This window comes from Loxodonta africana, chromosome 10 (assembly GCF_030014295.1).
Source record: "Loxodonta africana isolate mLoxAfr1 chromosome 10, mLoxAfr1.hap2, whole genome shotgun sequence".
In the NCBI taxonomy this organism is placed as follows: domain Eukaryota; kingdom Metazoa; phylum Chordata; class Mammalia; order Proboscidea; family Elephantidae; genus Loxodonta; species Loxodonta africana.
In genome coordinates this window covers 105187814-105208128 of record NC_087351.1, presented here as the reverse complement: position 1 = coordinate 105208128, position 20315 = coordinate 105187814, and the positions used below count along the sequence as shown (strand labels likewise).

At 39.8% G+C, this 20315-nt stretch overlaps 1 protein-coding gene across 9 annotated transcripts in view; it reads left to right on the top strand.

The window, feature by feature from the left end:
- The window catches only part of ATXN3 (ataxin 3), a 47977-nt gene extending 28110 nt beyond the window's left edge, over positions 1–19867 (top strand). For 8 of the 9 annotated variants that reach the window (XM_010588810.3, XM_064292883.1, XM_010588808.3 and 5 more), the window contains 2 exons: positions 1397–1503; positions 8871–19867. In XM_010588810.3, coding sequence (XP_010587112.1) covers positions 1397–1503; positions 8871–8965 — 202 coding nt within the window. In that variant the 3' untranslated portion in view covers positions 8966–19867. The remainder of the gene's footprint in view (positions 1–1396; positions 1504–8870) is intronic. The other variant, XM_064292882.1, reaches the window with a different exon arrangement.
- The last annotated feature ends 448 nt before the right edge of the window (positions 19868–20315 follow it).

Below are 20315 nucleotides of genomic sequence, written 5' to 3'. Positions count from 1 at the left end.
ACAGGCTTGGAAACCCTACAGGCAATTCTACTCTGTTCTACAGGGTCATCATGAGTCAGAAATGACTCAACGGCAATGGGTTATTAATAGTGTTGCTGGTAGTTTTAAAAGCTGGCTCCTTTTTAAATTCTCACTTGCTTTTTTTTAAGCTATGGTTTCCCAATCAGATTGTTAGCTATTGATAAGTTTGTTTTTTAATTATAAAATAAAAAACATACCCGCACATAAATATATTTCAAATTTACATCGAAATAGCAGAAGTAGTACATAAAGCTCCCCATATACCCGTCACCCAGATTCCTCAATTATTGACATTTCTCAACCATTTGAGAATGAGTTACAGACATGATTTCCCATTTGGTCTCAATGCTTCAGTGTATATTTTCTGATTACAAGAGGGTGCTCTTCTACATATTCTCATCATGCGTAAACATTTTTAAATGTGGAGTTTTATGACATCGGTTTTCCTTTTGAAGAAATAAAGAACTTACCTTAATCCAATAGATACTACTGAAAACCTAAGAATGGGGGTTAAATAGCTTCCGTTTAGTCATTCATCAAGTATCTGGTGAAAGCCTCCTCTGTGACAAGCTGTTTTAGGCACCGGGGAAACAGATAAACAAGGTAAAGTTTGTCCTCCTACTGAGCTTATACCATAAAGGGGGGAGAGGCAGGCAAGAGTAGAATAGCAGATGGTGATAAGTTTATACTGAGAAAGAACTAAAATGGACTGATGAGAGAGAGGTGGCCAGGCGGCTACTTTAGGTGGGGTGGTCAGGACAGGCATCCCTGGGGAGATAATACTGAAGACAAGACCTTAATGACAAGAAGGAGCCAGCCAGGGGAAGATTGTGTTAACTTACAGAGTAATTTGTAATTTCTGAAAGGTGCATATCTTTAGTAGTTTTCTCATAAAATTAAGGGTCTATAAGCTATCAGAATAGCTATCTTTTTGTACAGTAGGTCATTTTGTGTTAAGAATAACGACAAATCAAACCCACTGCCGTTGAGTCAATTCTGACTCATAGACCCTGTAGAACAGAGTAGAGCTGCCCCATAGAGTTTCCAGGGAGCACCTGGTAGAGTCAGACCGCCACCCTCCTGGTTAGCAGCTGTAGCACCTAACCACTGCGCCACCAGGGTTTCCATGGTGAGAATACCTGCCTCTTCATTTGTCCGATAAATTCAGATTTTATATCTAGGTTTCCTAGGATCAGCACTTGTAAACTTTAAGTAATATTTGTCAAACTAATTGCTCTTGCATTCGTTTGTGGTGTTCGTGCCAGTGACTGTTTTGTTCTCGGAATAGTTTATTTTCCACGTGAATAGTTTTCTCAGGTGTATTCATTCTTTTTTGTTTGTTTCTTTACTGTGTATTCACTTTTGAATGTTTCAGGCAGCAGCAGCAGCAGCAGCAGCGGCAGCAGGCAGATCTGCCGGGACCAGTTTCACATCCACGTGAAAGGCCACCCACAAGTTCAGAAGCACTTGGGAGTGATCTAGGTAAGACGCTGTCTTGCCCTTTATCGTGTTTTTGATCTCTACGCTCTATTTGACATAACAGGCTCCGTGTGATTTTTGCATCACAACTTTTCCTCGCCTCTGTCATTGTATTGGAGCCCTGGTGGCACACTAGGTAAGGGCTCGGCTGCTAACCAAAAAGGTCAGCAATTCAAATCCAGCAGCTGCTCCTTGGAAACCCTGTGGGGCAGTTCTACTCTGTCCTATAGAATCACTATGACTCGATGGCAACAGGCGTGGTTTTTGGAAATTGTAGCAGAACCCTTGAATGAATGCGTAATGTACTAAATTCCCCGGATTAAGGAGCAGACAGGCTAGAGCGCTCAGTGTATGTTTTGCTTTAAAATAATAAGCCTAGTACTTACAACTTCACAATAGTTAGTACATCCTTCGAAAATTCCTCAGAGATTGTGAGCGTACTACCACCTGGAAAACTAAAAACACTTGAGTGTAGTCTAACAATCGGATGTCAAGAATTATTGATTAGGCGTTGGTTTAATAGACTTTAAACTTTGGCCAATTACTGGTAATAGAATTTGAGTGAAAAGGGAAATGTACGACAAAGGTGTTTATAAGCAGAATATATAAAGAACTCTCAAAATGGAACAATAAAAAAAAAATGGGCAAAGAAGTTGAACAGACACTTCACAAATACACATATGAAAAGATGCTCAACAGCATTAGAGTAATGCAGATTAAAAGCACAGTCAGGTACTACTTCAGCTAAAAGAATGGCTTAAAAAAAAACCTGACGGTTCCAACTGCTGAGGATCAGAGTAACAGGAATACTCATACATTGTTGGTGGGAATGCAGAATGGTACAACAACTTTGGAAAACAGTTTGGCACTTTTCTTATAAACTAAATATATACTTAACCATATAACTCAGCAATCCCACTCTTAGGTAATCACCCTAAAGAGAAAAACCTTAGATTCATGCAAAAATCTGTACGTGAATGTTTATAACAGTTATATTCATAGTTGCCACAAATCAAACTACCTAAATGTCCTTCAGCTGGTGAATGGATACCCAAATTGGTACATCCATACAATGGGATACTGTGTAGCATTAAAAAGGAATGAGCTGGTGCTTTTCCCTGTTCTTCTTACTAAGTACAGCTTTTAAAAACCCTGAACATTATAAAACAGACGTGAGAAGAACCTGAGAGATGAGAGAAGGCAGACTGGCCAAGGCCCTTAGCACCTGAGGAGCAACATGGCACTGAGTTCCCTGGATTTTCTTTTTGCCTCATACATTCCAGACTTGTTATTGGAGAAGCTGTGGGTGCACACAACAAATAAAATCAACAAGAAAAGCCTGCTTTATTCATAGACTAGAAAAGGGCAGCCTAGCGAGACAGAAAACTTTTAGACAATAAATGCTGTACTCAGACAAACACCACAAAAACAAACCTGAGGCCCTACCTGCACCAGCAAAAGCCAGGTAGGGAGCCTAGACTTGTACCCCCACTTAGCAGTAAGACATCCCTCTCCCCAGCCAGGATAGTGTCAGAGAAGGCCAAAAGGGGCTCTGAGAGTAACTAGTGAAATGACGTTTTGCCTGCAGGGGAAAATAGTCTGAATGGCAGCACATTTCTCATTAGAAACCATTGAGGCCACAAGTGGCACAAGATTTGTCAAGTGCTCAGAGAAAAGGGCTATGGATTCAGAATTATGTACTCGTTTATCTTCTACTCTGTCCCGTAGGGTTGCTATGAGTCGGAATTGACTTGACAGCTTTTGGTTTTTTGGTGTCTTAGGCTGGGTTCTCTAGAGAAGCAAAACCAGGAAAGTGTATAAATATATACACAGAGAAATTTATATCAAGGAAATGGCTCACGTGGTTGTAGAGGCTGGAATGTTCCAAGTCCATGGGTCAGGCTAGAGGCTTCTGACTCACGTAGCCACAGGGGCTGGCAAACCCAAGACTGGCAGGTTAGAGAGCAGGGCTCTTGCTCACAGACTGAGAAGACCGACGAATCCCAAGATCAGCAGTCAAGACAGCAGGTGAGCTGCTAACTCAGGTCCCAAGAATCAGAGGTCAGATGACCAGGAGCCAGCTGCAGGATCCAGAGTGAGCAAAAACCCATAAGCCTTGCCAGAAAGGCCACCTGTATTGAATACAGGCCACACACCCAAGGAAACTCCCTTTCAACTGATTCAGTGCTCACAGCAGAGTCCATCATGGATGTGATCTTGTCATATCAGATATGATCATGTAAGTGATCACATCATCATACAATTGCCAGACTATATCATAACTGCCAGACCACTGAGAATCCTGGTCCACCCAAGTTGACACACAACCTTAATGATCAGACCAGTGAAAACATCATTTAGGAGTGAAGGGGAAATCTTAACATTCTCAGATGAGCTAAAATTAAGAGAATTTGTGACCAGCAGACCTACCCTAAAAGAATGGCTTAAGGAAGTTCTCCAAACAGAAAATAAATGATTGAAAAAAGGAATCTTGGAACCATCAGGAAGGAAGAACAATTGAAAGAGTTAAAATATGAGTAAACAAACAAACAAAAAAAATGAGTAAACATAGTATGACTTTCTCTTTCTGAATTTTCTAAGTTATGTTCAATGGTTGACACAAAAATTATAACATTGCCTGATTGGGTGTGCAATGTAGATATGGTTAAACCTGTGAGAGCCAGAACTTGACAAGATTCCTTTGTTTTTCCAAGTCTTAGAAGTTTTCTGCCTATGATAGGGTGCAGTCTTACCACTTTTCTGTCACTCTGTTAGTGGGAAATATTTGAGTTTTTCTTCTCTGACAGGTTCTGGCTTTCACAGGTTTTACTGTATATGGGAAGTATATAGGAATATTATACTAAAAATAGGGGAGGGTAAAGGAATATAAAGGGAGGTAAGATTTCTACACATCTTTGAAACCAGTTCAGCTACTGTGGAAAATAATTTGGGAGTTATTTTAAAAAACTAACCATCGACTTTATCATCGTTGTTGTTTGTAGGTGCCATCGAGTCAGTTCTGACTCATAGCGGTTGTATGTACAGCAGAATGAAACACTGCCCAGTCCTGAGCCATCTTCAAAATTGTTGCTGTGTTTGAGCCCATTGTTGTAGTCACTGTGTCAGTCCATCTCTTTGAGGGTCTCCCTCTTTTTGGCTGGCCCTCTGCTTTATCAAGCATGCTGTCCTTCTTCAGGGACGAGTCCCTCTTAACATGTCCAAAGTATGCGAGACGAAGTGTGCCACCCTTGCTTCTAAGGAGCATTTTGGCTGTGCTTCTTCCAAGACAGATTTGTTCATTCTTCTGGCAGTCCGTGGTATAGTCAACATTCTTTGCCAACACTGTAATTCAAGGGCATCAGTTCTTCAGTCTTCCTTATTCTTTGTCTAGCTTTTGCGTCTACATGAGGAGATTGAAAACACCGTGGCTTGCATCAGGCGCAACTTACTCCCAGTAGTGACATCTTTACTTTTCAACACTTTAAAGAGGTCTTTTGCAGCAAATTTGCCCAGTGCAATACGTCATTGGATTTCTTGACTGCTACTTCCATGGGAGTTGATTGCGGATCCAAGTAAAATGAAATCCTTGACAACTTCAGTCTTTTCTCCGTTTATAATGATGTTGCTTATTGATCCATTTGTGAGGACTTTTGTTTTCTTTATGTTGAGGTGCAGTCCATACTGAATCTATATATCACAGGTTGTCTTCCAATCCTGATGCCCCATTCTTCATGTAGTCCACCTTCTCAGATTATTTGCTCAGCATACAGATTGAATAAGTATGGTGAAAGGATACAACTCTGACACACACCTTTCCTGACCTTAGACCGCACAGTATCCCTTTGTTCTGTTTGAACGACTGCCTTGTGATGTACGTACAGGTTCCTCGTGAGCATGATTTAAGTGTTCTGGAATTCCCATTCTTTGCAATGTTATCCATAATTTGTTATGATCTATATGGTCAAATGCCTTTGCATAGTCAATAAAACACAGGTAAACATCTTTCTGGTATTCTCTGCCTTCAGCCAAGATCCATCTGACATCAGCAATGATATCCCTTGTTCCACATCCTCTTCTGAATCTGGCTTGAATTTCTGGCAGTTCCCTATTGGTGGACTGCTGCAACTGCTTTTGAATAATCTTCAGCAAAATTTTACTTGCATTTTCGCATTCTGTCGCATCATCTTTCTTTGGCATGGGCACATATGGATCCCTTACAGTTGGTTGGCCAGGTAGCTCTCTTCCAAATTTCTTGACAAAGACAAGTGAGCACCTCAGCGCTCTATCCGTCTGTTGAAACATTTCACTTGGTATTCTGTCAACTCCTGGAGCCTTGTTTTTCGCCAGTGCCCTCAGGGCAGCTCAGACTTCTTCCTTCAGTACCATCAATTCTTGATTGTATGCTACCTTCTGAAGTGGTTGAACATCAACCAGTTCTTTTTGGTACAGTAACTCTGTGTATTCCTTCCACCTTGTTTTGATAATTCCTGTGTCGTCCAGTATTTTGCCCATAGAATCCTTCAGTATTGCAACTCGAGTCTTCAATTTTTTCTTCATTTCTCTCAGCTTGAAAAATGCCGAGTGTGTTCTTAACTCTTGATATTCTAACTCCAAGTCTGCACGTTTCATTATCATGCTTTACTTTGTCTTCTCAAACTGCCCTTTGAATTCTTCTGTTCAGCTAATATGCTTTTTCAGTTCATTTCTTCCCTTTGCTTTTGCTATTCTACTTTCCAGAGCAAGTTTCAGAGTCTCTTCTGACATCCATTTTGGTCTTTTCTTTCTTTCCTGTCTTTTTAGTGACCTTTTGCTTTCCTTGATGTCATTCCACAACTTGTCTGGTCTTCCATCATTAATGTTCAGTGCATCAAATTTGTTCTTGAAATGGTCTCTAAATTAAGGTGGGATACTCAAGGTTGTACTTTGGTCCTTGTGGACTTGATCTAGCTTTCTTTAGCTTCAGCTTGAACTTGCAAATGAGCAACGGATGGTCTGTTCCACAGTTGGCCCCTGGCCTTGTTATAACTGATAATACTGAGCTTCTCCATTATCTTTTTCCACAGATATAGTTGATTTGATTCCTGTGTTTTCCATCTGGTGAGGTCCACATGTGTCCATGTGTAGTTGGTGAAAAAAAATATTTACAATGAAGAAGTTGTTGACCTTGTAAAATTCTGTCATTCGATCTCTGGCCTTTCTATCACCAAGGCCATATTTTCCAACTACTAATCCTTCTTCTTTGCTTCCAACTTTTGCGTTCCAATCACGAGTAATTATCAATCCATCTTGATTGCATGTTTGATCAATTTCAGACCATAGTAGGTGGTAAAAATCTTCAATTTCCTCATCTTTGGCGTTAGTAGTTGGTGCATATGTTTGAATAATAGTCATATTAGCCGGTCTTACATGTAGATGTGTGATTATCCTATCACTGACAAGGTTGTACTTCAGGATAGATCTAGAAACGTTCGTTTTGATAATGAATGTGATGTCATTTCTCTTCAATTTGTCATTCCTGGCATAGTAGGCTGTATGATTACCCAATTCAGAATGGCCAATACCAGTCTGTTTCAGCTCACTAATGCCTAGGATATCAATGTTTATGCATTCCATTTCATTTTTGACGACGTCCAATTTTTCTTGTTTCATACTTCTTACAATCCACGTTCCTATTATTAATGGATGTTTGCAGCTGTTTCTTCTCATTTTGAGTCGTGCCACCTCAAGAAATGAAGGTCATGAAAGTGTTACTCCATCCATGTTGTTAAGGTTGACTCTACTTTGAGGAGGCAGCTGTTCCCCACTGGTACTTTGAGTATCTTCCAACCTGAGGGGCTCATCATCTGGCACTGTATCAGACTATTCATTATGTTTTCACTGGCCAATTTTTTCAGAAATAGAGCACCAGTTCCTTCTTCCTACTCTATCTTAGTCTGGAAGCTCCACTGAAACCTGTCCGCTATGGGTGACCCTGCTGGTATTTGAAATACCAGTGGCATAGCTTCCAGCATCACAGCAACATGCAAGCTACCACAGTATGACAAACTGATAGATGCGTGTGGTAAGACACTTACCATATGACCCAGCAATTGCACTCCTGGGTGTTTATCCCAGGGAAGTTAAGACTTACGTCTACACAAAAACCTGTACGTGTATATTCATAGAAGATTTACAGCCAAAATTGGAAGTGATGGAAATATCCTCCAGTAGGTGAACGGTACTGTGTATGGTACTGTGGAATCTTACTCAGAAATGAAAGGGAATTAATTTTTGCCATGTGCAACGATTTGGATGGATGTCATGGGCATTATGCTAAGTAAAAAAAGTCAATCTCAGAAGCTCGAATTCTATATGGTTCCATTTGTTTAATATTCCTAACATGTCAGAATTGTAGTGATAGAGGATAAATTAGTGGTTGCCAGAGTTCAGGGAAGTTTTGGGGGAAAGGAAGTGGGTGTGAATGGACATGGGTAATAAGAAGGAGAGTGTGTGGTGCTGTAACAGTTGTTTTGATTGTGATGGTGGTGGTTACAAAAATCTACCCCCCCCCCAAAAAAAGATCCACTGCCATCGAGTCAGTTCCAACTGATAGCGATCCTATAGGACAGAGTAGAACTGCCCACCAGATTTCCAAAGCATAATCTTTACAGAAGCAAACTGCTAAATCTTTCTCCTGAGGAGCAGCTGGTGGGTTTGTACCATTGACCTTTTGGTTAGCAGCCGAGTATTTTAACCACGGTGCCACTAGGGCTCCTTCACAAACCTATACATGATAAAATACCATAGAACTACACATACACATTGTACCAGTATCAGTTGCTGGGGTTCGATTTGGACTCTAGTTACATAATTTGTAATTGTTGGGAGAAGTTGCGCCAAAGAGTACACAGGACATCTCTCAACTGTCTCTGCAGCTTCCTATGAATCTATGATAATTTCAAAATAACAAAGTTAAAAAAAAACTTTTGATATGTGCAACAACATGGATAAATCTCAACTGCATTATACAAGTGAAAGAAGCCATGCTCAAAAGGCTACACACATGCTCTTTTATATGACATTCCAGAAAAGGCCAAACTTTAGGGGCAGAGAACCTAGCAGTGGTTGCCAGGGCTGAGGGATTGACCTCACAGTGGCAGCCCTGGTAATTTTTGTGGATGTTGGGATTGTCTTGCATCTTGATGGTGGGGGTGGTTATACAATTCTATGTATTTGTCAAAACTTATAGAACTGTACCCCAAATTAAATTAAAAAATCAAAAAAGGGAACTCTATAATGTTCAAAAAGATACACATTTCTAAGAGCTTACCTTTTAATCATTTTGAGGATTTTCCAGAAGTTTCTAAGAAATGTGTTTTCTTTCCCAACAGGTGATGCAATGAGCGAAGAAGACATGCTTCAGGTGGCTGTGTCCATGTCTTTAGAAACTGTTAGAAATAATTTGGAAACAGAAGGAGAAAAATAACAATGCCTTTTAAAAATCCTTTAGGTATTCAGACTTTTCAACATTATCCTGTGTGATTACTACATAGGGTTCTTTTCAGTAATTTGTCAAAGAGAACAGTGTACATCAGAGGAAATAAGACTTTTAGGGTGGTTTGCAAGCAAAATGATGAAAAAGTGGAAAAATGCATCAGTTATAGGACTAAATAATGATCCTTCCAGTACTAGCCAAAGAGGCATTCAGCAATTAAAGAAATTTAAGATGGTTTTCTAAATGTTCCTTTTTCTTTTTGAGTGTGCAATATCTAGCATGTCTAAAATTAGAATGTTTTTCTTGGAATTTTTGGAGACCAATTAGCTCTTGCCACAGAACCTTTTCCATACAGTTTTGTTTTATTTTTCTATATTCCTTGTGGGTAATTTGACTCACTTTCATCATTCAGTACTTACCCTTATTTCTCATCAACTAAATTGACCTTTCAGGAAAGTATCTCTTGTCTCTGTTGATGATGATAATGGTTATAGGGGGCCAAACCATTTTCCCTCCCATCATTGTGCATTTGGGTATCCTCTCCTGTTCCTGTCTCTGATCACAATTTCTCTGCCACCTGGTTTACACGATTTTTATACAACTCTTTCGAAAGATGATCATCTTTCATTCTTGAGGACTGGCTTTTTAAGCCCTCTAAGACGGGATCGTCATTTCATGGCTCTGGTGCATTCCGGAACTCTGAGGTCAGCCCCGCACGAATACCTGAGAAGAGGTGAGCGTTTTCTATGTGTGAACATGTGCTTTTCCCGGACGCTGTGTGAATGTCTTCCCTGTGTCCGAGCTTTACAGCTTCGTTGGAACCCCTCTTTCCTGTACCTTACTTCCTTTCTTCTCCAGTTGAGAAAAATGGGGGAAGCATAGTATGCAAGCAGGTTTCCTTTTGTTGTACCCACCATGAATGTATGACAAAAAAATTGGCCTTCAATTTTAGTAGCAATTTTCCCTTTATTTTTTCTCTTATGTCTGGACCTTTCTGTTCTGTTTCCAGTTGAGTCATATGGAATGTAAATATCTGCTTCTGCTGCACATCTTTTCATAGGAATAGCTTGCCAGAGGTCATCTGGACCATGAAAATAATTTACTAACAAAAATATATTTAAATTTACACTGTGATTTGACACTTCATCATGTTTAAATAGCTTAAGAATTATAGAAGTCACATAGAACTTAATGGGTCTATAAATAAGAAAGTTCTTAGTTTTGATAAATAGTCTTTAATAGGGAATAACAGAGTTTCTAGTTGGGTATAATTTTGGTGAAAATTGACAGTGTCTCTGAAATGAGCGTTTAGATTCTGTCATCTGCTCCCCACCCCTCACTCTTCACCCCCTTTTGCAACTCTTGAATGTTGTGTGGTTCAAAAACTAAAAATCAGGAAGAAAAGTCATTTGACAACTTAGGAAAGAATGGTATGTTGCTGTGCTGGTAAATGGCTGCACACATTTTATCAGGGAAGTTTTTTTGATCTGAGATTTATTGCTAACTAAAGATGAGAAAATGCCTTTTATTTAGGATTATGAAATAGCTTTTTGGATAGAAACAGGTTTTGTTTTTTTCTTTTAGTCATTATTTTGTGCCAAATGAAGTTTTCTGGAGTTTCCCTTACAAAAAATTAGACAGTCTTGTTTTAAAATTTAAAGTGTTCTTTTAATAATTAAAAATGTTTCAGAGGAATTATAAAATGTTAGAACTGCAAGGGGTTTTGAAATTTGGTACCATTCCCTCAAGATTTACAAACCAAGATACTTTAAGACTGAGCATTTTGGTTATTATCCCCACAATGCCAGTCATGTTGTCCATGGATATTTGGCCTTTACCTTTTCCCATTGAAAAATTACATTAAACTTTTCATACACTTGAATTCATGAGCTACATAATATAATAATGTGAAAACTAATATATGTAGAAGTTTTAATCTTAATTAGAATTTATAAAGTTCATATATTTCCCGGTAACTTTACACACCCTATAAGTACTTATGGAAATAGGGCATTTTGGCCTTAATTTATTAGGGATGTTTTAAACAGCTGAGCACACACTGGATACGGTTGAATATGTTTGTTTAGAAATTGTTACATTGGGCAGGCAGATCCAGAATCCCTAGTGACCTGCCATCTGGTTTGGAATGGTTTAAACTTAACACTTGGATTTCATTTTTTAATTCATTTGGTGGTACGAAAAGGTGCCGGCGCCTTAACTGCAGTATCAGAAAATTACAAAGTTACACAAAGCTATGGTTAGCACGTCACGAGCTGCCATTTGTGGTAAACCACCTGCGAGAAGATCAGAAACAACTGAATTCATTGTAATTGTCCTGCCAAGAGCTTTATAAGGATTTCCATTCTGTTTTACCAATTGGAAAAACCTTCCTGTTTAATATTTAAACTGTTGGTATCATTTTTCTACTGTATAATTAACAGGATAAAATATGTACAGTGGTGGTACTAGTGTAATAAGTAAAGTTTAAACAAGCTTTGGAAATACTTTCATATTTTCAGATGTTATGGATTTACTAAGTAGTTATTTATGTTTTAAAAATTCAGAGTGGTTAACCTCTGATCTCAAACCATCAGTATACTTTTATGGTGATTAACATGAATATTTCAGTGATGTAAATTGTTTGAAAAGCTTGCTGCGGGTAAACTTTATATTTCAATTCTAAGATCTTGGCCAAATAATTTACAATTCACAGAATATTTAAGGTGCTTTATTTTCTTTAAAACTCGATTTTTCTTAATTAAGGCTTTATTCGTGATGCCAAATATGTGGTACATTTAATGAGAAAAAAAGTTCAAAACCAGTTGAGTATGATCACATCCATTGCCGTCAAGTCGATTCTGACTCATAGGACAGATTAGAACTGCCCCATGGGATTTCCAGGGAGCAGCTGGTGGATATGAACTGCCAGCGTTTTGGTTAGCAGGCAGATGCTCAACCACTGTGCAAAACTGATAGTCTATATCGTTTCAGTTACTATTAAGCTGAATAAGATAAAGCAGGTTTGATACTGTTCTTTAAATCTTGCTAGAGCCAAGGTTTACAAAATGCCTTAAAATTGATGCGTTGGACTTACTCAAGTCCAAGAAAAGATTGATTCAGTGCATAAGGAAAATATGATAATAATTGAAAAATCTTAAATTGGAAAAAAAAATAAATAAAAAGGTTCTAAATTCTTAGGATTCAATAATTAAGACCAACGTCACCCTGTTAAAACCTTTATCTGCAATTGGAAAGGCCTTAGGCCACAGTTTTCAGAGTGAATTGGTTTTTTGTATCTGGGCCCTAACAAGTATGAGTATGTGCTATATGTGACCTTAATTAAGAAAAACCAAATTGGACCAACTTAGTCATTTCAGTGATAAAAGTAATCATTTTCCATATTTCCAAAATAAAAAACTTTCATTCTGAGTCCCTTTTTAACCAGCTTCATTTGCTAAAGAAATGAACTGGCTGTTTATTGCTTTGTAATGCCTTATACCTGTTGCTGTCGAGTCCGAGTCCCTTCTGACTCATAGCGACCGTCTAAGACAGAGTAGAACTGCCCCGTACGGTTTCCAAGGAGCGGCTGGTGGATTTGAACTGCCAACCTTTTGATTAGCAGCCAAGCTCTTTACCACTGCAAAAATATTTTTTTGTTCCGTTATGCTTTCATGAATGAAAAGATGATTGGCATGGTTGCTTAATTTGAATTTGAAAATTTTTTTTAATTTGAAGAAAATCTTTTGCTGTTTTTATTGTTTCCAGAATGGTCTGGCATTTTAAGAAATATTCCTAGTAGCATCAGTTCTAAATTTACAGTAATTGGCGTGTTTAATTAAAGATAGTGTATTTCAACAAATATTTTAAGACTGGATTCATAGACAAAGCAGTAGGAAGCATCAGTGAAATACATGTGGAAAATTCCGGATTGGCTTAGGAAGCACTTCAGTTGTCTCTTGCATAGTTCAAAGGGGAATGTTTTCCAGGAAATTTTTAATGTGTGTGTTTTTTTTGAAAGAGGAAAGTGTACATTTGAAATCTAGTTTCTACAACACTGGACTGTTAGGAATAATTGTTTTTTTAATTACTGTTCTGTAAAATAAACTATTTGAAATTCAAGTACAAAAAAGATCTGAAATGAAAAGCATTGTATTTGGCCATGATTCAGGTGCACTGTGGCAGTGCCGTTTGCTCAGGGCCCACCTCTCAGCCCTCCTGTGTGTGCTCCCGTCCAGGTTCACATGCCATCATCACACACACACGCCTTCCCATCTGGCCCCTAGAAAAGCGTGGCTTCCAAAGCACTGTTGAACACCGAGGAGTCTGTTGTTAATGTAGATGTTCAATGAGTTGTATTTTAAATATCAAAGATTATTAAATAAAGATAATGATTGCTTTTTTATTTCCTTTTTATATGTGTTTATTTTGTAAATAACTCAGTTTCTAGCCTTGCTATTCAAAGTGTGGTTGGAGGGCCAGCCACATCAGCTTTTTAAGAATACAGAGTTTCAGGCCACAGCCCCACCTACTGAATCGGAACCTGCATTTTCACAAGATCCCCAGAGGGTTCTCATGTACGGCGATGGTGATGGTGATGGTGACGTTTGAGCAGCATGCTCTGTGGGACTTTTCTAGCCAGCTTCAGTAATGCTAAAGCAGCCGGGGGCCTGTGGAGGGAGGCACTGGTTTCCATTCCAGCTGACTGCGGCCAACGGGGCCTTAATGACCAGAGCTTTTGATTTTTTCGGAAACCCTGGTGGTGTAGTGGTTAAGAGCTATGGCTGCTATCCAAAAGGTCGGCAGTTCAAATCCACCAGGCATTCCCTGGAAACTCTATGGGGCAGTTCTGCCGTGTCCTATAGGGTCACCATGAGTCGGAACTGACTCGACAGCAACGGGTTTGTTTGATCTTTTCCATGAGAAACTAAGAATTCCAGATTTTTCTTTGAAATCTGACTTTTCAGTGTTGGCTCATTGTTTTCTTAGCCCTGACGGCCCAACAAAGCACATTAGTAACAATTTTTAGGAGTGTGTTTTTCCCTCATTTTATCCAACTTGGCACCAGAATCCATTGATCATGATTGGGACCCACCTGAACTGACTGATGTAGCGTGTAGATTTCCATGTTAGCCTTGATCAGGGTTGGGCACAAATTTTGAAAGATGAGAACATTTTAAAAGCTTACTACATGCATCTTCCTTTAGCATATCTTCATAACTTTGCAGGGTCAGTTGACTGAATTTGGATGCCAAGAAATAGCTCCAATTATTAGTACTAACCTGTGGGCCCTATGAAATACAAGTTGATTTGAAAGCCTATTTTAAATGTTAACTAAAAACTTTCTCTTTTATAAAAGTTAATTTTTCTGTGTTGTCCTTATCCTGCAGATTCGCATGTTTTAGGACCCCTTTAACCATGTCTCTGTCATCAAGTGCTCAAAGCTCACTTTAAAGGTCATTTGGCCCCAGCCAGCCTCTTGAGCCCCTACTCTTGACATTTCCCCTGATCACATTGTGGTCCTAGCAGGTTTCCTAACATCTTCATATAAACAGCTCTTTCTCACCTCCAGGCACTCTTAACACTCTGTGTTTCCTCTCATTAAAACCACTGCTGTCGAGTCAATTCCGACTCATAGCGACCCTACAGGACAGAGTAGAACTGCCCGATAGAGTTTCCAAGGAGCGCCTGGTGGATTCAAACTGTCGACCTCCTGGTTAGCAGCTGTAGCACTTAACCACTATGCCACCAAGGTTTCCTTCCTCTCATTAGCCATTTTAATCTGATATTCTTGCCCCTAAAGTTCATTTTTGCAGCTCTTTCTTCACACTTTGAGTCATGCTACATCAGCAAATCAAAGTCCCCAAAATTTTACTCCATTCACGTCATTAAGGTTCACTCTACTTTGAGGAGGCAGTTCTTCCCAGTCGTATTCTGAGGGCCTTCCAGCCTGAGGGGCTGATGTTCAGCATTATATCACACTATTCCAATGCTATCCATAAGGGTTTCACGGGCTAATTTTTTTTGAAAGTAGATCAGCAGGTCCTTCTTCCTAGTCTGTCTGAGTGTGGAAGCTCCGCTGAAACTTGTCTACCATAGCTGACCCTGCTACTGTTTTAAATACCAGTGGCATAGCTTCCAGCTTCATAGCAATACACAGCCACCACAGTACAACAAACAGGTAGTGTATGCTGAGCAAGTAATCTGAGAAGCTGAACTATATAACAAAAAAAAAAAAGTGCAGCATCAGGATTGGAGTAAGACTCATTAAAACCTGTGATATGCAGATGACACACTTTGCTTGCTGAAAGTGAAGAGGACTTGAAGCACTTACTGATAAGAACCAAATACTACGGCCTTCAGTTTGGATTGTACCTCAACATAAAACAAAAATTCTCACAACTGGACCAATAAGCAACATCATGATAAAAGGAACAAAGATTGAAGTTGTCAAGGATTTCATTTTTCTTGGATCCACAATCAATGCCCATGGAAGAAGTAGTCAGGAAATCAAAGTATTGCATTGGGCAAATCTGCTGCAAAAGACCTCTTCAAAGAGTTAAAAAGCAAAGATGTCACTTTGAGGACTAAGGTATGCCTGACCAATTGCCTCATATATGTGTGAAAGGTGGACAATGAAGAGGAAGTATTGACATATTTGAATTATGGTGTTGGCGAAGAATGTTGCATATACCATGGACTGTGATGTACAATTCAGAAGAACGAACATATCTGTCTTGGAAGTACAGCCAGCATGTTCCTTAGAAGTGAGAATGGCGAGACTTTGTCTTGCCTACTTCAGAAATGTTATCAGGAGGGAGCAATCCCTGGAGAAGGACATCATGCTTGGTAGAGGGTCATTGAAAGAGAGGAAGACGTTCATAAGATGGATTGACACAATGGCTGCAACAATGGACTTGAACACACCTACTATTGTGAGGATGGCACAGGACTGGGCAACATTTTGTTCTGTTATACATAGGGTCACTATGAGTCGGACCTGATTTGATGGCACCTAACAACAAAGTTCATTGGCCGTCCCTTGCTCTGAAGACTCCTTCACACTGGACTATCACCACTTGCTGTGCCCTGTTCTCTCCTACGATTTTTCTCCCAGTGTTCTGTTCCTTCCCCTTTGTCAGGAACCTCACCCTTTGTCTCACAGGCCAATAGAAACATAATTCTTAACGTCATTCATTCACTCATCGAACAACATTTGAGCCCTGAATAAGATAGTCTCTGTTCTCACGGCATTTGCATTTGGGTTGGTAGTTAGGCAAAGGAGACATGTAAATAAACAAACATGACTTCATAACATGCTCAGAGCTGTGCTCTTTCTGTGAGATAGGAAGACAAAACAGGGTGATGTGACAGTGTGTGACTGGAAGGGAAGGCTACTTCAGACAAGGTGTTCAAGAAAGGTGTCTGAGAAAGTGACATTTGAACAGATACCTTAAAAATGAGGAGGTAGCCAGGCAAAGATCTTGGTAGCACAATACCTGAGGAAACAGCAAGTACAACAGCTCTGAGGTGGAAGGTGACTTGTCCCTGAGAAAGATTATTAATAGGCTAGTGAGTAGGGAAGATGAAAGTGGGATGGAAGCATAATCTTATGTAAGGTTTTATAAATGAAGATGAGCTTGGATTGTATTTATATTTTATCACAGCAATCTTAGCTTCATTTGGTCATAACCTCCTTTCTAGAATATTCACGTCTTTTTTTAAAATAATGTTTTAAAAAATCCATTAACAACATTTTTACCAAAGACAAGTGCATGCATCCTAAGCAACCCAAAGAGTTGGTGGAATTTTTAACACGAAAGAGTTTATTTAACTGATCCCGGATCAGAATTTCAGACAAGGCTCCCACCTCCCCACTCATGCGTTTTTGTTTTCCTTCTTGTTAAATCTACACAACTTTTTCATCACTATCAGACTATAGTTTTGAAGCCTTAGCATAATTTTTGGTTGCCATTCTATATCATAAAGCTTAGTGACTAATATCTGGACATCTGCCAGCTATATTGCATTTGTTTTTCTTAGCCAGTTGCCATTGAGTCGATTTGATGATTGATGGCAACCTCACGTGTGTCAGAGTTGAACTGTGCTCCATAGGGTTTTTAATGGCTGAATTTTCAGAAGTAGGCCTTTCTTCTGAGGCACCCCTAGGTGGACTTGAACCTCCAACCTTTCAGTTAACAACATGTTAACTGTTCGCACCTCTCAGGGACTCTTGTCTTTCTTAGCCACTTCTAATCCAGACATCATTATATCACGTATTCAAGCATGTGCAATAATACCTTAGCTGTTCGCTTGGCTTCCAGCCTCTGTTCTCGAGTCCAGCCTTCCTGAAGCTACTTACCCTGGCACTCACATTACCTTTAAGTGAACCTTCATTACTGTCAACATGTTATCATAGGAAATAATATGTGTAAATATTAGAACGATGTCAAATTACTATTTTTTGGAGGCAGCCATTAAGATTATTAAGAATCAACAATTTAACATTCATGGAATTGGAATTGACTCAAGGGCACCGAACATGTGCCTTAGCTTGGGCCCCTAGAATGGGTGTGGGGAGTTGGAAAGTGGGACAACTAAGAGAAGGAAGCCAAACCAAGGTATAATATTAAGCAAAGCCTCAATCCTGTGGGAGAGGTCTGGAGATAGTATATTCCTCTCTTAGAGTTGTCCCAGTCAGGGGAGCTGCATCATTTTAAACTCCTGCTGCCAGGAGTTTAAATGACATGGTTGTGTTCAACTGTCTGAGCATACAGGCAGTGTGGGCTCTGGTGGCCTAGGCTGCTGACAGATGCAGGTGCTGGCTGTTGGGCATGAAAGCCCCCAAAGAACAGATGTGCACAAAAATAATAAAGGGGTGAGGGATTTGGGAGGGGTGATGGTATCTTGTGCTATACCAGGTAGCCAGATAAAAACCGAGGACTCAATCACCATGTACGAAGGGGACAAGAGACCTTAGGGAACAACTAGCAGTCACTGCTAGATGAGACGACAGCAGACAAGATGTTAACATTTTATTGGAAGATGGTAAGTTGATGTAGGAATGAGCAGAACTGAGAAAGCTGAATATTAAATTAAAAAGTAAGCCCAACAGTACACAGAAAATGAAGGCAATAACAATTCCTTGGAGCAGGGTGGGTGAGATGGGCTGAAATCAGGATTGGTTAAAAGTCTTTCAAACAGTAGATTCTTTAGAGAGGAGGTATTCATCAAGAAAAGAAAATTTTAAATAATTGACAGAACTAAAGGAGATGATTTCTGAAAGGGTTTGCTGAGTGCCCAGCATAATGAATTAAAACACAAACAAGAATCCACTCCAAGGCACACCATCATTAGTTTCACAGCATCAGAAACACAGGTTCTACAAGCTTCCAGGAAGAAAAACAAGGCCCAGTGAATAATCAGAGAAGACAAGAACAGGAAAACAAAGCAGAGCAATAGAAATTTTTATGTCTTTTGTTAAAAACAGAACTAGGAGGGTGACTTAAAAATCTGTTGGGAAGTTTTAGAAGGATTAGTGATGTTTAGTAACATAGAAAATTATGCAAATAAAAAAATGGGATCTGTTAACTTCAGGAGGAACAAAAAGTTGGAACAAGAAGGGAAATGTAATTTTAGTATACCACTTGGCTCGGCAGTGAACAGTAGTTATGTAGTCACATAAGGTAACATCAGTTACTGATTTTACCAAAAACGGTGGTATCACTATACTGAGAGCCCAGAAGGGATGTGAAGAAGGCACGGGGTGATATAAGAGTACAAACTCCTTTATTATCCATAATAGAAGGTGGGTGGATGTCTAAAATTAATGAGCAAATGGTGATTATAAGCATAATATATAGAAATTCAGAGGAAAATATCAGACTCATGTTAAAGTCGTCTACTTAAAAAAATGGGTTTTTGCTTTACACTCGCATAAATAAAAAGCTATTTGGATGGTTTTCTCAGAACAAAGGAACTGTCTTCCCTAGATACTGATAATTCTACCTCTTGAGAAACAAACTAGCTTGCAGCTTTTATACATATATATGTGTGTGTATAGAGTGAGAGAGAGAGTTAGTTTGTCTTGGGTTCAGAGTTTCAGCTAGGGAGGCTCCACCTGGAGCCACACAGGCCCTTGGACCCTGTCTCACTGGATGTTTGCGTTAGGTTGGTTTTGCTACTGAAGTGATGAAGAGCACTCACACGGATAAAAACCAAAACCCAGTGCCAACGACTCCCTTCCAACTCATGGCGACCCTACAGGATACAGCAGAACTGTCCTGTAGGATTTCCAAGGAGTGGCTGGTGGATTCAAACTGTTGAGCTTCTGGTTAGCAGACGACCGCTTAACCACTGTACTGCAGGGCTCCTCATACGGGGATATTTGGTGGGGAAAGGGGTTTTCAGCCCAAACTTTATCAGTTATCAGACTTGCGTATCTTTTTACTTTTTATTATTTAAAAAAATAATAAATGTTATAAAAAAAACTTCAGACACGTAAAATAGAGGTTAGTATAATGAACTTCTTCCTACACACCCATCGGAAACCCTCATGGCAGTGGTTAAGTGCTAACCTGGTAACCAAGAGGTCAGCAACTCAGATTCACCAGTATGGGGCAGTTCTGTTCCTTTCTATGGGGTTGCTGTGAGTTGAATCCACTCCATGGCAATGGGTTTGGTTTTGGTATGCCCATCACCCAGCTTCAAGAAGTATCAACTCTTGACAATTCCTGTTTCATTACTCCCTCTCCCCCACCCCATTATTTTGAAGCACACCCCAGATGTCACATCAAGTTATTTAAGACTCATACTTTAAGTCTCTTGGGCCACTTTCCATCCCGCAGGGTCAAAAAAAAAAAATCCCCCAGAAGGGATTTTATGATACAGAGGTCACGGAGTAGTGGCCCACAGATGAGTTTTCTTTGGTCCATAAGATGTTAAATTGTACCAAGAGTTAAAAATCAGAGTTCTTTAAAAAATCGAAGCTCTATTCACTCTAGGCACACATCTCTTCAGACAACCACCCACAGGCGCCTTTGACGGGGCCCAAGGCGTGCATGTGAATCTATATGCTGTCTGGACACACAATATGCTAACCATCCTTTATATATTCCTGTCCTCAGCTCCGACCCTAGTGCCTGGCACAGAGCAAGCCTTAAAGTAACGAGTGATAAGTCACGTAAAGCCGCTTCCTGCGCCCTGGAACGATCCCGCCAAGTCTCCTCGCACCTCTGCTTTTGCGATCTTGCCCGAATTAAAAAGGCTCAGGTTCCAGCAACTCAAAGTCCGGCGGGTTCCTGGCCATGCCGGCCTTGGGGAGTCCCGAGGGCCCGGCTCAGTC